The sequence below is a fragment of the Pomacea canaliculata genome, linkage group LG4 (assembly GCF_003073045.1).
Source record: "Pomacea canaliculata isolate SZHN2017 linkage group LG4, ASM307304v1, whole genome shotgun sequence".
Classification (NCBI taxonomy): domain Eukaryota; kingdom Metazoa; phylum Mollusca; class Gastropoda; order Architaenioglossa; family Ampullariidae; genus Pomacea; species Pomacea canaliculata.
In genome coordinates, this window is record NC_037593.1 from 22,439,759 (window position 1) to 22,458,400 (window position 18,642).

The following is an 18,642-nucleotide window of genomic DNA, read 5'->3' on the forward strand; positions in this document are numbered from 1 at the left end:
GCTGAGATTATACATGTTCTTCAGATGCTGAGGCATACTCAAACGGCGGAGACATTTCTTGGTCTTGTGCAGCTTCTGATAAGCAACTGAAGATCGCAGATGAAACAGACTAATTGAAGTAGTAGGACAGACTGATTGAAGTAGCAATTCGTTCTCTTGAAGGCCGGTCAAAGTACATACCTATGTTGAGGAAGGACTTCGATCGTGATTACTACGATGTGCGCAGCGAACTATGCGTGCACCGGGGTCGCCTCGATTTCACCCGAGGAAATCGCATTCTAGTTCCAGCCAAACTTGATGATGACATCCTACAGATGATACATAAAGGTCACCGACTAGGGGATCTCTAAATGCACAGAGAGAGAGAAAGAGGCGGAGCAAAAGCAACAGTTTGGAGGATGGCTGTCAAAAGTAGAATTAAGAGAATTGTCGACGAATGTGGGAGAGAAAGCCCACACAGAACAAATAACCCCTGTAATAGCAACAGAATGTATTCCACGTTTGCTGGAATTCTAAATCAGTCATACCTTGTGCTTGTTCACTCATGCTTTCTAGAGCTTGCGCTCCTTAAGATCAATATACAGTACAGTAGCGGCAGTTATCAGTCAAGTGACGAATACGTTTTAAACACCAAGGAATTCGATCAAGAGATTTTTGTTACAGGCAATGGCAGACAGTTCACATTTGCCTGGAAACCTCGAGTCCAATAGCAGTTCGAAGTCAAAGCAGTAAAACTGTACTTATAGTCGCTCGATCAAGTACAGTTTTATCACGAACTAATATCACTTCGCAAGAGGCCAAGAGTGAGTCTCGGCATACAGACATCAGTCCATTAATACACGTCCTTGCATGGTTTTATCGATGAGTAAATGAGACTGAGGATAGTAAGAATATAGATGAACTAATTTATATTAAAACAAAGCGAAGACCTGAGCAACATATATATATATGACCATGGACGTCTCATGCAAGTTCGTGATATGACACTGCGGCTGTTTATCTTAAAAGGCATATCACGCAATTTGCATTTTTTTTTCTCTCTCTACACATTTATCGACAGCTTCAGACGACCCAGACCACAGGCTTACAGAGATCATAGAAGTCTGTGATCGAGTCTGTGCATATGACACTGTTGCGTATGATCTGATAGGGGAGATTACTCTCATATTGTTTTATTATTTCCCTTAATGTGCAAATATATAATGGCGGCAAACAAGGTTTGTGGCAAAGAACACTTTGATCTTGAGAAATCTGTTACTTTTGGAACATTTTGAAACATAAGAGCTACAAACGGACCATTATTTTGATAGGCTTACGGTTTACAGAAGTTTTCTTAACTTCTTTTGTCCGGAAGCATTGATCAAAGCGACAAAAAATATATGTACAGGAGTCCTGGCAGTCGCAGTTCATAGTTGAGATGCCAGCTGATTTTGCAGTAAAATAACGCAGTTTTGATCCGATGTATAGGTTTATTTACTGTTTGTGAGCACAGCCTTAGCGATAAGTAAGAAAAAGGTTTGAAGAATATATTTTGGCTAGGTTTTCAATACCGGTGGGAACTGGGGAGGGGAAAGACACACGCCCATCTGTATCAGAGTGTTGCATTTATACAATTTGACGTCTGCTTTTGTTCGCTGGTGACCAGGTTGGCGCTGGTATATTTTGCACCTTAGTCAATAGTTCCTCTTCTATGAAGCTCAGTTAACAAAATATAGAGAAATGTCAGTTGTATTTTATTGTGTAGTGCCAGTAAATAGTTTTACAAAAGAAACATGACTGAGTTCTAGGCAGAAGTTGTTGAATAAATATCTTATAAGACTTTATTATAATTATTTAAAGACATAACAAAGAGGCTGAACAGATCAGCATGTAGTGAAAGGATCAGCTAAATTGCTATATTGTCTTTAAGTTAAACATACACTTGTGAACCAACAACATAGGAAGAAAGAGGTTTGCTACATGTGTAATTTAAGTTTACATTTTTTTTTAGGAAGCAATTGCCATTGTTCTTGATGTGGGGCCTTCCATGAATCAGGCAGGACCACAGGAAGCAACAAGTCTCCAGTCAGCCATTGGTGCCATAACTATGATCCTACAGCGCAAAGTAATACAAGTTGCTGAGCATGCTTTTGAGCATTTCATTTGATATTACAATTCTTCCATTTGTACTTGTGTCTTTGTAGTTCTTTGCTGTTGCCAGCAAATTTTCCACATGTAATAAGAGAAATTGCTCTTTGGTCTGATCTCAACATACACTAATATTCAGCAACCAGACTAAGCCATAACAGTAATATGATGAAGAAACTTTCAGCAACCAAACTCAGCCACAGCAGTAACATGATGAATATTCTTTTATTGTTGAGAATAAAAAGGTTCATTTCAAATTATTTTTTACGTGGTAAAAAAAGAAAATATGACAATGTAATACTATTTTTCCATACACCATGTGCTCTCTTGATTATTTGCAGATATTTTCTGAGTCCAAAGATGAAATAGCCCTGGTACTGTTTGGCACAACTGAGACTAAGAATCCTCTAGCAAATGGCAAGTGTTATGAGAATATTACTATTAAGCGACCAATGGGAATTGCTGACCTGGAACTACTGCAGATGGTACAGAATGATATTCAGGCAACCACTCAATCAGCAGACTGTATCCTTATGTTGTCAAGTACCGCCAATACATTCTAGGCCTTTGTGCATGCTAAAATTAGCAATATGCTGCTGTTTTTTTCTGTAGCAAGCTGAGGAAAATGAGCAGAAAACAATTTTCAAAAGCTTGAATAATATATCTGTTTAAGTAATCCAAAGGCTACCTTCATGTTGATACCCAGACATGCTTGAATTTCAAGCATTTTGAAAAGACTAGAAAAATTATTAAACATGACAAATAGAAATCATGATGGAAGTTTTGGAGAAATAAACTGCTCCTTCCTCGATTGATGGTGACACAGAACTTTTTAAATCCAAAGAAAATTATGCATATTCAGTTGCACTACTAAAATATGTTTCTAGACCATTGCTATGCAAAATATCCAATGCTTGTAGGCAATGGATTCTAATGGCCACATACCATGCACAAATGAATAAAAAAGATAAAAATAGGCTCCAGAATGGTGGGAAAATTCACTTGCTGTCTTTATGTGCTCCCTCATGTTGCCGTCATTTTTGAAACAATTTTTCAAATCATTGTGCTTCTGCTTCGCCCAGTGGAATGATAAATTTTTTGTTCACTCCATTTTGGAGAAAAAAAGATTGAATATTACGTATATGCTTTTGTGGACTGTTGTTTATAATTGCTTATGGTGGTTCACATATTTATCCTAATGTAGTCTGAATAAGTTAGCTCGTTCTCTGTATGACTGTAACAGTCACACTGATGCCCAAATATAAATTTAAGATTTTTTTTAAACCACAAAGTAGACTAAACATGACAGAAGGACTGATCAGTCTAGTGTCTGAAACCGGTTCCAGTATATTGCAAAATCCAGTACACAAGTTTAGCTCTCATCTTATGGATGCTGTTCTTTTTCTGTATGTAGCAGCTGGATGCTTTGGTATTATCTTAGTTCCTGGCTTGGTATAAAAAAATCAGCTTGCCCAACGCCATCCCTTTTACCCACACTCAGACTGTCTTTGGAGATTTAAAACAAAAATGTCTAACAGTGGAGCATGAGCCATCCATGTGTAGTAGGGTGTCTAAGAAGTCCATACAGTGAAAGGCATTCTTTTTCATTGTGTGAGGCTGGGAATAATCCTGAAGATGACAATATTTCTAGAAATAGCTTGTATTTAATTAATTTTTGGTTCCTAGTTAAACCTTATGGAAGCAATCTGACTTAGATGTAATTTTTTTATATGAGACAGTATGCAGCCAGCATTGCTTACCTTAGTAGTTTTCAGTTATTGATGCCTTGATTGTGGCTTTGGACCATTTGGAGCAGGGAATACAGTAAGTGATCTTTTAATATTTTGCAGTAGCAGAAGAGATTTTTATTTTATCTGTTTTCTGAATAGGAAGACGAAAGGAGAAACAACTATGCAGACAAGTAAGAGAAGAAACAAAGATATGTATACTATCTGGAGGTGGAATTATTTCTGTTGATATTATCTCTTTTCTTTTGGACAGAGGCAAGAGGGGATTTGCTTCTAAACGGCTGATACTGCTAAGTGATCTTGCTGGACCCTTTGGTGATGACCAGTTGGATATTATTATAAAAGCCATCTGCAACTCCAACACAGAAATCAACATCATGTAAGAGACATTTTATTTTATTGAGACAGAGATACTAAGTACAGTATCAGGATGCTTACTAAGTGCCTGGCTTACCACATGTTACAAGTGCCCTAAACAACAAATAAATCAAAATTATACAAGTTATTGAGGAGTTAGTAATGATTTGTAGATTCAGTTATTGAAATTTGAGAGACCACACTCGTGAAGAATCATGCCTTTTTGTCAAAACAGGGCTGACCAACTTTTTACACCTGGCTCTGGATCAACTGAGTCATTGCTTACTTTCAAATATAACAAATGCCTGATTGGTTGACTATTTTAGCTCTCTAAGTGAAGTAATTCATAGTAGAACAATTCCTAAAGGTACCAACAGTTTCTTATTTATTTACACGCAGTGATGTGTTTTGTGATACTACCCTGTTTACATTCAGTGTGCGAAATAGGCACTGGTTGAGAAGTTTGTTTCTGAGGATGAGTACCATAAGAGAAGAGTTAATGCTATGATAATGTACCCCTGTGAGAAATGTGAGTTGGAAACACCATCATTGTTACTGTCACTTAGCTTTTACTCAGCCTGTTTGTGATGGTAAAGTTGTAAGTCTTTATTGCAAAAGTAAGCAAAATAATTTACATGAATGTTAAAATATGGCTTGAATAGGGGAGTTGTGATGGTCTTAAAATGTTGAGTCCAGGCCTTGATCTTTGATTCTAATACCCTGGTATGCATGAATTGGAGGTGTTAAAAAAAAAAATCAGAGAAAGATAAATTAAAATTATAATTAAAGTTTAATTTAAAGAGAAGAAAATTGTTCCTACCTTATTTCATTGTGAAATTGCACATTCTTATAAATCCCAAGGAAATTAAGTATATCAGATTGTATTTCCAAAAAAAGGAAATTTTGATACAGGCTTACACACAGCAATGTTTAGTCTGATATTTAGTAGATTTTAATGGTTGCATACAGTATAGAAAGAGCTCGAGTGCCAGCAATAGGATTAAAAAATGATGAAAAATTGCTGGCCGACTTTGTGTGCACCCTTATGTTATTGTTTTTGGGTTGATCTGTTTGAAATCCTAAAATAATTTATGTTTACATAATGTATGACAGTGTCATACTGTTGCATACCTGTCCTTATGGCAGAACCTTGCAATGTGGTCTCCACAATATTGAAACTATCACTCTTATCATCTATAACTGTTAAACATATCGACATATCCATGTCGACAGGCTATCCTACCTGATGTAATCAGGTTGATTTAGAACTCTAGTTATTTCTCCTTTTCAAACTTTGTCACAAGAGTGACATTCTTCTAGCAGTTACATAAAACCCTTGACCTCCAGTGGTCAGGTTATTTTGTGCGTTATGTTGTGATGCAATCTACAGTGGTTTGTGTCATGCAGTCATATGGCTTTTCTTATACTGTGGCTGCGTATCTAAACATAACATTTCCTTCAAGTCACAACAAATAACTTTAATGCGGAAACATTTGAGTTGCAAAATGTTACAAGACAGGGATGACATAACTGTCTTATAAGCTGACATATGGTGCAAATATAAATTGTTCCTAGAGCTAAGGGAGTCATGCTGCTGTTCTTAACTTGCTGCACAATCTAAAACACCTTTGCCATCAACAGAGGACCAGATCTGGAAGAAGAAGATGCACATGAGGACAGAAAAACAGGACAGCAGAAAGAAAAAACTCCACAGCAAAGGGCAGGAGAGGCAATGGCAAAGTACATTTTAGAGCAGGTCAATGGAGAAGGATATTCCTTCAGGTAAGTGAACTGAATATTTTTGTCCTATCCTGATTGTCAGTTCACAAGAGACATCTTAGGACAGTTATCTTCAATGTTTGTACAGCTAAAAAGGCACTCAATTTAGCAAGACAACTAGCAGTGTTTACTGAACACCAGTGTCAACATAATGGAGGCCAAACGCAATGCTGCAGATTGTGAACAGCTGAGATGAAAGGGAAAATGGCTATGTATAAACATGGGAAAAAAAACCCCAGCATCTGTGCACATGTACGCACACTAAGCTAGAGACCAATTCAAACTATAAGCTTTTCATGCATCACGTAATAACAAATGCAAAAGAGAAATTTCACATTATGCACACATTAAAAATTTACTCATGAGAATGATAATACATATCTACATGAAACTGTTGTATCTGCGAATCGTTTACATTGATAGGCCTAACCAACAGTTAGAAGATGTCCTTTGACGTGTCATAAGAAAAGAGAGAGTTCTTGAGTGACTGTCCCATACCCAGGCCAATCCTTGAGCAACTGTCTATACCCTAAGCAGTCCAAAAATAGTGAGATCTGCAACCTTTGGACTGAAAAGTTGAACTAGAATTGAACTTCAGTCTGCTGCAATATTGTGAAGGATGTTCTTGCAGACCAACATCTCCCGCTACATTGTACTGCCATGCTAGTTTTATTCTTTCAAATGTTGGCCTTTCCTTTTTCACTTTTTTCACATGTTCTAATCAAAGCATTTTCAATTGTTTCTGTAATGCTAATTTGTTCTTTTCTCTTTTTCTAAATCATTTTGTTTATGTTTTTAATCTTCGAGTTTGTCTCCATTCTGAGGTTCTATGGTTTGTGTGAGCATAAATTACTTCCACTCTTGAATCCAAAGTTGGATGCCTTAAACATCTGAAATTAAAAAAATTTAGCTTCAAAGTAATTTTTTTTTTGTACAAGAAAAGTTAATTTAAAATGTTAAAAAGAATATACCATCCTGTTAATAGTATAAATGAAGCTTTGCTGTTTTACTTTCAATTGCTTGCCTAGCATTTTGGGTTTGAAATGCAACGCACAAAACACACAGATCACTTTTGTGACTGTACTCAAATGCAGTTTTTGGACAGCATTTTTGCAGATATCGCCATCTGGCTGCTAGGGTTAATTTTATTCAAAAATTATTCAGTAATAGTCATTGCATAAGTTTGAAGGGGAACGCAACACAAAAGACTTGTTTTATGCAGTTTTCTGTTTGATGTGATTCAGCCTTATTATAGATATGAAGAATCAGACCAAACGTTTCAGACCATCCCTGAGACAGAGAGACTGTAAGTTTATAGGTTTTATAAGCTCAGTTTCATTTTGAAGACGTGACAAACATAAACACTCGATGTCTGTAGGGAGGCACTTCCAGCACTCAGCTACTTCCAGTCACGCCAGGTTCGGCCAACTGCTTGGAAATGCCAGTTAGAGATTGGTCCTGACCTTAAAATCCCTATCAATGGTTACATCAAGGTAAGGGGGACTGTCATTGTGCTGGGTGTAGGACATCAAAGGCATCTTATCCATCCATGGTCTTAAAACACTTTATCTGGGCTTTCATTCATCATGCACGCTTTTATCATTCCATGGACAGACATTTAATGCAAATATTTGTTGTCAGAACAGTCTGGTAGATATGTTTGATACATCTAAAAAGTCTTTTACATATTTTTGGTAAACAGAGGTTTATAATTGATACGCATGTGTTTGTCACTTTCAACAGTTGTTTTCTGTAAGCATTCTTATGTGACATGATTTTCCTCTTCAGTATTTGAAGGTTTATTTGGGTGCAAGTCATTTTCTGGTACCTTGATACGTTTACAAAATAGTGTCTTGTACAGAGTTTTACCTAATCATTAGACAAAAATGTGCACCCCTCTATATAGGGTCACCATATTTTTAGTTATTGTTCTGCAAAACAGTGGAACTGTCTTCCTTTTCACATCTACCATCTACCCACCATTGAATCTTTAAAAATGCACTGAAAACACATCTGTTTTATGACCATTACTCCTTACACCAATCAACATAGTTGTCAAAAGTTATTCAGTTGACAAGTCTGCCTGCTCATCTTTCTCTGCAGGCATATGACACTTTTCATCCTTTCTGTTTGTTCTCTGATTCCTCTTTGTGTTTTCTATGTTTGTCTTTTACTTGTCTGCGTACTTGTTTCTCCTTTCATCCTTCGTATTTTGTCCATATCTGTTACTTGTCTTAAATGCTAAGAGCATGTATTTCAATGTGATTATGCGCTATATATATGTATCTGTTGGTGTGATCTAGATGAAGGATTTCAAGCTTAAACAAAGTTGGAAGAAGGTGTATGCCAGGGATCCTGATAAAACAGTTGTGACTAGCCGCACATATCACCTTGGTGATGATGCAGAGACAGAGGTGGATGCTGAGGATGTAGTGGAGGGTGAGTACTGTGCACTGGCCATAAGTGGTTCATAGAGTCTACAAGATCCAGCATGAGTATATGTTACTGTAGTATATATTTAGCTACTCCAAGCTGATTTTTAAGTAAATAATAAGCAAAAAAAAAAAGAGAGTAGTACATAGAAAAATAACTTTTTTCATCTTGATTTCTATGATGCTGAATATGAATTTCTTAATATTTTGATGCTCGAAATCAAAAAGGAGTAAAATGCTGATTTGAGAAGTCAGTACACCAAGAAGTAAATAGTAATCACTTGGAAATCATCATCCAGCATCATTATCTAACACAATGAACTGCTCACATGTTTGGAGGACTCCCAGGTGCTATAAAATATTAGTAATATCATTTAAAAATTGAGATTTTAAGCAAATGTCTTTGCCCTGAGCCATAGAACAACTACACCAGCATTCAAAAATGAAGAAAAAAAAAATGTTCAGAGAATTTAACTATGGTTGTAATCACAGAAATGGTTTTTGCATCATTGGATTCAGTTCATTAATTCCACACTCACCTGTGAACAACAGGTCATACATTTTTTAAGAGCTTTATTGCAACATGTAAACAAATGAAGTTATAGGTGCTTGAAATCATGGTTTGTGGAATAAAAGCAGACTGATTGATCTCCCTATTACTAAGTGATAGCAATGATTGCATCGAGCATCAGTGTAAGAGACACCAGATTCCTCATGAACGTGCTGAATGCCTTTTCTTTTGTACTAAGCAGTCTTTAGAAGATGCGACATGTGAATTATTACAGTTACGTTCGTGAGAAATTAGGTGTCTCTTACCCTGATGCTCGTCATCACATAGTAGATGGCTTTCCCAGGAGCAACTTCTGTGTCAAGCTCCATTTCCTACTTGGCAATCATTGCTATCCAGAGATAATATGTGCCTCCTCTAAGGGTCCCTCCCCACTCTTTCACAAGATGCCATCTCCCTTTTCTACAGGCTGTGGTGTTACTCCTCACAACCAACACAAGCAACACAATCCATACCACTGCTCGTCCACAAAGCAACATACTACACCCCAGACAGCCATAAAGAAAAGCATCACCAACACAGAAGCATCAACATTACTCAGAATCACATATCTGGGGCCACCTTAGCTGATCTGCTCTGTTTTTCCTTATTTGATGAGCAAGGGATGAATGTGGATGTGGACAAACATTGTGTTTCTTCACCTTTGTTTTCACCATCTTGACTATACATCAAGGTGGGCGACAGTAACATTACCTTGATATCTTCCAAAATCTTGGATTCATCATTACTGCAGTTATGACCCTTGATAGACAAGTTACAGCTGTCTGTCTGCCTGTTATAAGTTTTGTAATCCATTTAATGTTTCGTACCTTTAAAGTTTAATCATGGTTTGTTGGTATTGGCTGGATATTGGTGCTTGAAAATATGGAATTTGTGGTGTGGTTTCTTACAGATTTCTGAAGTTTTTGGTGAAAAATCCTATGACACCAGCGTCAAAGTACTTGACATATATAATATTCCCTATTCTACTTTGAAGCATCTGTATATGTAAAATATTTTATGTGGGAGCTTGAACAAACACGAAAACAGGTATAGTGACATCAAAAGCTCTCTAATTTGTTGCAGGTTACTGTTATGGTAGTGACCGTATTCCCATGTCAGCAGAAGACAAGGAGAGCATGAAATATAAGGCAGAAAAGTGCTTCAAAGTATTAGGATTCACCAAACTAGAGAATGTGAGTGCATATTGCTCTGTGATTTTGGTACGGCAGCAAAATAAGGGGGAAAACCACAGCATCCTCTAGACATAAATTTAGCATAAACTTTCTCCCTAAACTAAACATCTAATCAATTTTATTTAAAGATGGTCTCTTTTTACCATCATTTCCTTTTCTCTTCTCCAACCCACTTTATTTGTAGTTTGCACTTGTGCTACTATATTATTTTTCCTCATCTAAGTTCATTGAGCTGACTGCAAAGTGGAGAAATCCATGATATAAGTGCATAATTTTTGTTCTTATTATTAAGTGACCAAAACATACTTTATGCAGATAGGCTTATCTGAGTAAAGCAACATTCATACTTTGCTGTTACAGGTGAAGCAACACCATTACATGGGAGACAGCGTACTCAGCATTACAGGAGAAAAAGGAGATCCGGTGAGGATTTGTGTCAGGACATAGTATATATATATATATGTGTGTGTAAAATACAGGCTGACTTTGATTCTTCAGTCACATACAGCAACCGATTATTGCAAATGGAGAGTAGATAGCATTTAGAGACAGCTCGATATGAAAGCACAAAACAATACCACAACATATTACCAAAACATTTATATTCAATGCACCATACTCTCATACAATTATGGTTCAGCCTGACATATGATCTACATGTTAGTCACGCAGTCTGAAATTTTGCCTGGTGACATGTGGGAGCACTATTATCACTATGTATGCTTTAGTCAAAAAAAGTTGTTTGATGACACCTGAGTGGGCATTGTAACCACTATTTATGCATCCACATGTTTTTTTTCTCAGACGGCAATGGTGGCTTTGTCTAGCATTATCAATGCTCTTTATGAAACCAATTATGTAGCCATTGCCCGCCGTGTGTATGATGCCCGCAGCTCTCCACGTATAGGTTGTCTTATCCCGCACATCAAGGCCAGCTACCAGGTAAGGTCAGCTTCAATGACATTTAGATACAAGCATGGCTTTTGCAGGCTGCACACTGGAATAAAGGCTTACAATAGTTTTGCAGATCAGGGTACTTTGAGCTTATATACAAGAAAGTTGTTTCTACAAGTTGATTTATAGGTAAAAGGAAAATAGCTAAAGTGCAATGTGGAGAAAAGTTACACAGTGTCTTACTGCAGTCTTGTTATGAGTTGTCATCTGTACAAACTTGCGCTTTCCACAATGTTAGCTTGATCCAGATGAATGCGTCTCATCACATTCATTTGTTCCAGCTAAAGATGTGGTTTGATCACAGAAAGTTAATGTGCACGAATGTATGTTATACCTCTTCTATATTTTGGAGTGTGTTAGCCTCCTGTTGTGTGTTACAGTGCTTGCACTGGATTGAGCTGCCTTTTGCAGAAGACTTGCGCACCTTCACATTCGGGTCTCTGCCTGTCAGAGAAGGTACTGGCAGCAAGAAGTATGCTCCATCAGGTGAGTCAGTCAAATGCATCTGATTGTTTTGATGCGTTTGCAAGGAAACGTTTATAAAAAATAAGGGCAATAGCAAGGTTTAGCCTTTAATTGAGAAGTAGTAAGGCAAATCTTTGTGCTTTCCTCATTGAGGGAAGCTTGAGCAGATGGCTAGCAAAGTAAGTTGGAAATGATCATTTGAGATTTCAAGACTAATCTGCCAGTACTTTGATTTACAAGCAACATTGTTCCCAGTTACTTATCTTTGACATTTGTTGTTAGCTAAGTAAACTGTGACTAAAAAATGTAAAATAAACTGGATGAACTAAATATACAAATTGTAATTTTTATCAAAATGCATGCTTTCTTTGTCAGTTATGGTTGTATTTATAAGCATTCACCTTTACACAATCATCCACCAGATCCGAGATATTTTATGATTTTTGTTTCCAATTGTGAGAAGCAGGGTAGCACAATCAATGTCAAGGATTATTCCCACAGAGTTAAATTTATTCTTTTGATCAGCTGTGGCTGTCCTCATGTTGCAGAAGAGCAGCTGGCAGCCGTGGATGAGCTCATTACATCAATGGACCTGAGTTCAGCTGCTACGTATGTTCATAACTATAACTATCAAGTGTAACACAAATCAAAAACTCCCTTCATGCACTTGATGTGTATTAGCTATAAATGTAACAATGCAGTTCCAAAACTCATTTCAAAAAGTGATTAAGTGATGTCGGCAGTTTCATCCTTTTGTCTACCTATAAAAATGGAGAGAAAAAAAACCTGAATACCCTCTGTAACACTACCTTATGGAGCAATCTTAGCACTGTTGCAGGCTTTCATAACAACAGTTTTTGGAGCAATTCCTGTTTATTAAAATACTTTTTTCCATACCTGGGGAATGTCTTTATATCTGTATGCTATGTAAAATAAATTCTAGGTGTGTCGCATGGGTGACATTTACCATATTTATTATCTTCAGGGAGGACAATGGAGAGAAACGTGAAGCCTTCAAACCAAAATTGACTTTTAATCCCTACTTTCAGCGTGTATATCAGGTACCAGATATGTTTTGGCTTCTTTCCAAATAAATATCAGGGAGACAATATACAGAATTTTTAGATTTCATCTGTATCATAGCTAATATTCAACGGAAAAGGTTGAACTTAGGCTGGCAAGTATAACTTAAATATGTTATCTGCCAGTGCCAGATTAGTGTTTACTACCAGATTATTATTTACTGCCAGTTGACTTAAATTTTTGGAAATGCCAGATGAATGCAATTATTGATACTTTGTTTATTAATGATTTCAGTTGTGCACATATTGCTGATTTTGTAAATGTCAGTGCCTAAGTATGGCTTGTCATGATGATCAGTTCACTTAGTACATTTCATGTCGATGCATAGACATGGCTTGCAATAATGATGAATTCAGGCAGTCCATTTTATCAGTTTCTTCTGTTCTTAGTGCTTACAGCACCGAGCACTTCATCCTGGCGAAGACTTACCCGCATTGTCTCCTCTGATTGCTGCATGCTTGCAGCAGCCCCAGGAGGTGGCATGTGCAGCACCTATAGAAAGGTTACGCAAATTGTTCAAACTGGAGACTGTTGCCAAGAAGAAGGATGAACAGACAGGGGAATCTGTTTTTAGGAAGTGGGTGAAGACTTTCTTTTTGAGAGGTTTTGATTGTGGTATTCCTGAATAAGAAATAGAATGCTTACTTTTGTTAGGTGCTCAGTTATTGGAAAGATTGTGTAGTATGTAAACTGTACCATCTGGAAAGGTTGTAATTTAATGCTGTATGATGGATTGAAAGTTCTGTACAATATTTTTTTAAGGCAGGGAAATGATGGAAAAGAACTTCAAATATTTAAAAAAATGCATAAATAGAAACATTCAGAAATAAGAGCCCTTAGGCCACAAAGGCATTTGCAACAGAAATCCTTCTTTAGACTTGTGTGCCTGCAATGTAGACACATGACAAAGGGTTTAAGGCAAGAAGTTCCTAAGACCAAGAGCACTAAAAGGAAAATGAGTGATGCCTACAATTTTCTAGTTTGACATAGTATGCATAGGTGACTTAGAGAAACAGAATGAAGGGAACAGCTGAGCTAATACAGAGAAAGCAATTGTTCAGACAACCAGTTTGACAAACAGATATGAAGACAATATGGTAAAGTAACGAGTGAGGGGGTGGGGGATATTGCTGGTGTTGTGACAGCAACTTTCTTCAGCACACTCAGAACAGAGGCAGGAACTAGTCAGCAAATATTTGACTCTTTTAATGCACGGGCTTGAAAAATGGCCATGGCTGCGTCACGTCGTCAGAGGCCGTAAAGTCAGGTCTGCCTCAACTTAGCTGCCGCTTGTCTGTTCTCTCTTTTCCTTCATCAATGAGTCTCCTCACTCTACTTCAAACCCACACTATACTATGCCAGTCGAACATTCCAGAAACTATCTTCCTCTTTTCCCACATTCTAATCATCTGGCTCCAACCTTTCTCTGATCTGCGGCAGTGACCTTGCTGGCCTTGCTAGGTGTATGCCCACATGTGAGGACAACCCCAATTTGTACCAAACCTCAGATTCCTGAAGTCGTTCGACCTATAACCCTCTATTAAAATTACACCATGGAGATCTGTCCTCTGCGAGAGGGTCTCTGCAAATAAAATAACAGTATACTGCCAGCCAGCTTCTACAGTGTAGAAAATTTATAGTTAATATGAGCAGTAACTCGTAACTTCCACATTTTTTTAAAAAGAAAAAAGCTTTAAACTAAAGCTTGTAAGTATACTGTTGAGAACACAAGGTATATAGTTTGACCTGAATAAAAAAAATATTGTTTTAGTGGAATCAACTGCTAAGAAACATCTTATAGAGTAAATACTTCAGTGTTCTTGGGAAAAGGATTTAAAATGTGCATTCCTATAATGAGTGAAGTATTTTACAACAATCATATTGGGGTCAGCAGTTAAAGTATGTATACTAATAACATGATTCTTCTTCTGTATGTGACAACTATGTAATGAGATCTTGCCAAGGGGTGCAGTAAAGCTGGCAGTGCAGTGGAGGTCATTTCCCATGCCTCAGAGTTGGGTATAAAAGATTCATCCCTTTTGGTCACAGTTCCTGGTGCTTTGCTTTGTGGATACAATTAACATGATCACATTTCAGAATTATTAGCCTGTGGAAAGCATTTTTTTCTGCATATTCATGTACAAGTTTTTTTTTAAATGCATGAGCATTAAAAAGCATCAGTTTAACTATCAGTGATTATTGATATTCGTTCACAGGGATGCTGGTGATGGTCCTCATGTCATACGACCAAAGACTGATGATGACCTTTCTGGAGGTTTGGAAACCATCACAAAAGCAAGAGTCACAGAAGTGAGATTAACTCTGCAGTAGTTCACTTCTTTGCTAAAAAACATGATTAACCACAGAAGGAAGGGGCTTACTAGAACCTCTAGATATTAAGAAAGTAACCAGATGTTTCTGCAGTTAAGATTTATAGCTAATTATCTCAATGAAGGCAAACAACACGTTTAACATCAGCATCTGAACTGGATAAATCTGCTAAAAGTAATAAATTTGACACTATTTTCCACAGACAGAGCTACTGAAACTTTTTTATATTGCCTTATGGAAAGGCACATGGCCTAATAATTACTGTATTTGACTTCAGAGCAGATCAGGGTCATAAACGGTCATGCTGACCCAAAGTCACAGTGACTTGAAGTCAGCTACCAAGACCAAATCAACTCACAGAGAGGCAAATACATTACTTTTAAATAGGTGTATTAAAGTGTTTTGCTGGTTGTTCATTAATTAGAAAAGGATATTGTATATCTTTAACATTTAATAAAAATAGATTTTGCGGAAGACGAAGTAAGACTACCATTTTTATTTCATTTTTTTTTCTTTCCAGGTTGGAACAAATACACCTATAGATGATTTCCAAGATCTCTGCAGCAGGAAAGATAAAGACCTGTTTGATGAAGGTTTGAGAAAATTTTCTATTAGAAAATGTTTTCTGTTTAGATATTTGTATTTATTTTCTTAACTTTTGAGGTCTTTATTTAGCTTAGCCCTCTCCTGTCACTTTTTTTTGTGAAAGATTATAATTCATATAACAGCTGATTAGACAAAAGAAGTTTTCAATCACTGGGCAAGCCACAAACATCATACTTTTTAAAGTCAAAAACTACAATGTTTCACTTTGTTTACAAAACAAGATATATAAGTGACAAATGTGTCATTACGCTGAATAGTAACCTCTGTACTCAGCTAAGGGTGTTGAATCCACTTAGGTTTGTGGTTTATTTCAGCCATATCTGTATAGATCTTATTTGTTGGGTGACCTTTATATCTTAAGGAAAGGTCAAGGTAATTGTTGCAGTTTGTGTATATCAGAGCTTTTGTCTTGCCAAGATGGGTAGTGTCATGTCAAGACCAGTCCTTCTAGCCTGCATTTCACATGACAAAGACGGTAAAAAAAAGTATTGGGGGTTGGGAATCTCATAAGGGTAACACATTTTAGGTAGTGCATTGTGTGCATGCGCATGCTGCTGCATCATGTGGCGAGTAGCAGTGTGGCCTAGCTAATGGGGTGGAATGGAGCCAGGATAGTGAGATAATTCCCTCCTCCACATAATTATAGACTGTAGTAGGAAATATCTTTATTAAGAAAATTCAGGGAAGGAACAGTTTTCGTATTACCTGTGTAGTTAATAGGTAATAGAGTTTATCTTGTACCTGCAAGTTATTAATCCATTATGACTATCTAGCATGCCCATAATAATGTTTAGGCATTGTCTTTGTGCACATGCAGCATGCCAACAGATGCAGCAACGTGTGCAGCAGATTGTCACAGACTCCTTTGGCCAACAGTTCTATAGAAAAGCCATCGACTGTCTCATCGTATTGCGGCAGGAGTGTATCAAGGTCACAATCTTTTTTTTTATTAGCCTAATTTGGAATAGCTAAATCACAAAAGACTTCTTACAGCAGAAAATAGATTTTTTTACTCTCATTATGATTAATGTTGCATTTTTTTCCCACATACTTTTTTCGCCTGTGTGGTTAGTGTAAATTCCACTTTTTTTGATGAATTTACTTCACAGCATGTATTGAAATAAAACCAAGACAAATGAAAGATCTTTCCAGAAATGGAGGCTGGGTTGATAACAGCTTGTGTTTTATCAGTTACTTTATAAATTACTCTCAAGGACAAGATCTGCTCAACATTCTGAAGTCAAATATATTTAAATACAAGTAGACAAAACAAATCAATAGAAATGTATAAAATCAGCTAAAATCAGCCACTCCTATCTTATCCTACCTTAGTCTGTCCTGAAAAGTGCACTTCTGTTTTGAAAATCCAGAAGGAATGAGGTTTGTCTAACAGAATTTTAAGGGGGTTTTTTTTTACACATAGGATAACACAGAGACTATATAACTATCTGATAGTCTTGTCATGCGGGCAGTGGACTTGAACAGCCACACATGAAGTAGAAACATGGATATGTACAGGTGGACTGTTGTCTGTCTACCAAGACCATCTGTCCGCGAATGAATGTGAAATTTCTAAACTTCCTGCCAAAGGCTCTTCCTTTATGGCCCAAGAATTGTTTGGACATTTTTCAGCTCAAATATTGATTTTTTTTCCCCATTTCATTTGTATAAAAAAATGTATGTCACACTCATATGTGTCACATGTCTCAGGTGCAGCCAGAGTTTAGGCCGTGTATTATGCAAAATAGCATGAAGTAACAAATTAAACTTTTCTGCAGAAATTGGAGCCAAGACTATACAATAGATTTATCCGAGAATTCAAGAACACACTGACATGCAAGGGAAGACAAGACTTTTGGGATAAGTTGCTGGAGGGTAAGTTTAATAACATATTTGTTGAAATGTTTTGACTATATAATGTTTTGACTACATGTAAAATGAGAATACTTTTGCCAAGGAATCAACAGTACAAGGTGCTAGGGCCAGATTTTCAAGTAAATTAGGTTATAGAGAGGCGATTTTGTTGCACAATATATTTTGGTCATGTTAACTATTGGCTTTTTCATAAAAGATTCCTGTTTTGAAGCACGGGTATATATCCATATTTGTATGAATTTGCATAATTTTGCTGATACTTGCATAGCTCAATGGTATATGTGTGTGTGCGCGCAGAGAAATTGAGCCTGATAAGCAAGCTTGAGAGTGAGTACAGCGATGTCAGCAAGGAGGAGGCAGATACCTTCACTGCAGGGCAGGTTCTACGGGATGAGGTCACTGCTCGCCAAGAAGATGAGACCACTGATGACCTTCTCATGGATATATAATCTGTACTGCTCCTCTGGGATGCTAAGGGTTGCATCTTTAAGGATCATTACCGTCAATCTGTACAGTAATGATTTTTTTGACTGTACAGTTTGTTCAGGTTAACAATGATCTGTGTAGAAAGATGGTTTGTTCAGAGATGAGTGCAGACTGCAATACCTGTCATTGGTCATTAATTTCAGTTGTTACTTTAAATGCAGAAAATATGAAGCATCCATGCCATGTCCATTACTAAGCAGGGCAGGGACTAATTTGATATGGCTTCTTTCTGATCAGGCTGCAACGCAAATTCTGCATTTTGAAAAACATTCTAATTATTGGACAATGAAAGTTCATGATTCACAATTCTGGAGCGAGAATTATATCTAGGCTTTACTTTGTATCAGGATTATCCTGATGCATGCTGAAGTTTTTGGGTACACAAGGTTATTTGGGTTGCCTATGGAGTGATGACTGTGTGAGGTGGTTATCCACTTTTGGTTGGATGCCTTTCACCCCAAAAACTGATTATTATTGCAGAGCATTGAAGTAATGCTGGAATAAAATCAGAAAAGACTGTCAAAGTGTTTATTCATTTACAATATTTTTATTTAAATAAATGTATTTGTGTGCAGTTTCAGGGTTCAGGAGTGTCTATATTTTAATCTCCAAGTTTCCGTTTTATAAAGCAGACAGATCAACACCAGTGAGACAAT

At 37.0% G+C, this 18,642-nt stretch overlaps 1 protein-coding gene across 1 annotated transcript; it reads left to right on the top strand.

Moving 5' to 3' along the window:
• Positions 1-1,129: 1,129 nt before the first annotated feature.
• On the top strand, positions 1,130-18,510 carry LOC112563312 (X-ray repair cross-complementing protein 5-like). Its single transcript, XM_025237177.1, has 20 exons — positions 1,130-1,217; positions 1,991-2,104; positions 2,469-2,652; positions 3,903-3,951; positions 4,129-4,254; positions 5,874-6,014; positions 7,390-7,504; positions 8,315-8,450; positions 10,077-10,186; positions 10,547-10,609; positions 10,991-11,128; positions 11,521-11,626; positions 12,154-12,214; positions 12,591-12,666; positions 13,078-13,265; positions 14,905-14,998; positions 15,540-15,612; positions 16,443-16,555; positions 17,404-17,500; positions 17,798-18,510. Exons 1-20 carry the CDS (start codon positions 1,188-1,190, stop codon positions 17,947-17,949), a joined length of 2,166 nt encoding a protein of 721 aa, XP_025092962.1. The 5' UTR covers positions 1,130-1,187; the 3' UTR covers positions 17,950-18,510.
• Positions 18,511-18,642: the final 132 nt, after the last annotated feature.

Coding starts and splice junctions, on each gene's coding strand:
- LOC112563312 (XM_025237177.1), top strand. CDS start 1,188: ATGTGCAAATATATAATGGCGGCAAACAAG. Junction 12,215..12,590: donor GACCTGAGTTCAGCTGCTAC/GTATGTTCATAA, acceptor TATTATCTTCAG/GGAGGACAATGGAGAGAAAC. Junction 14,999..15,539: donor CAAAAGCAAGAGTCACAGAA/GTGAGATTAACT, acceptor TTTTCTTTCCAG/GTTGGAACAAATACACCTAT.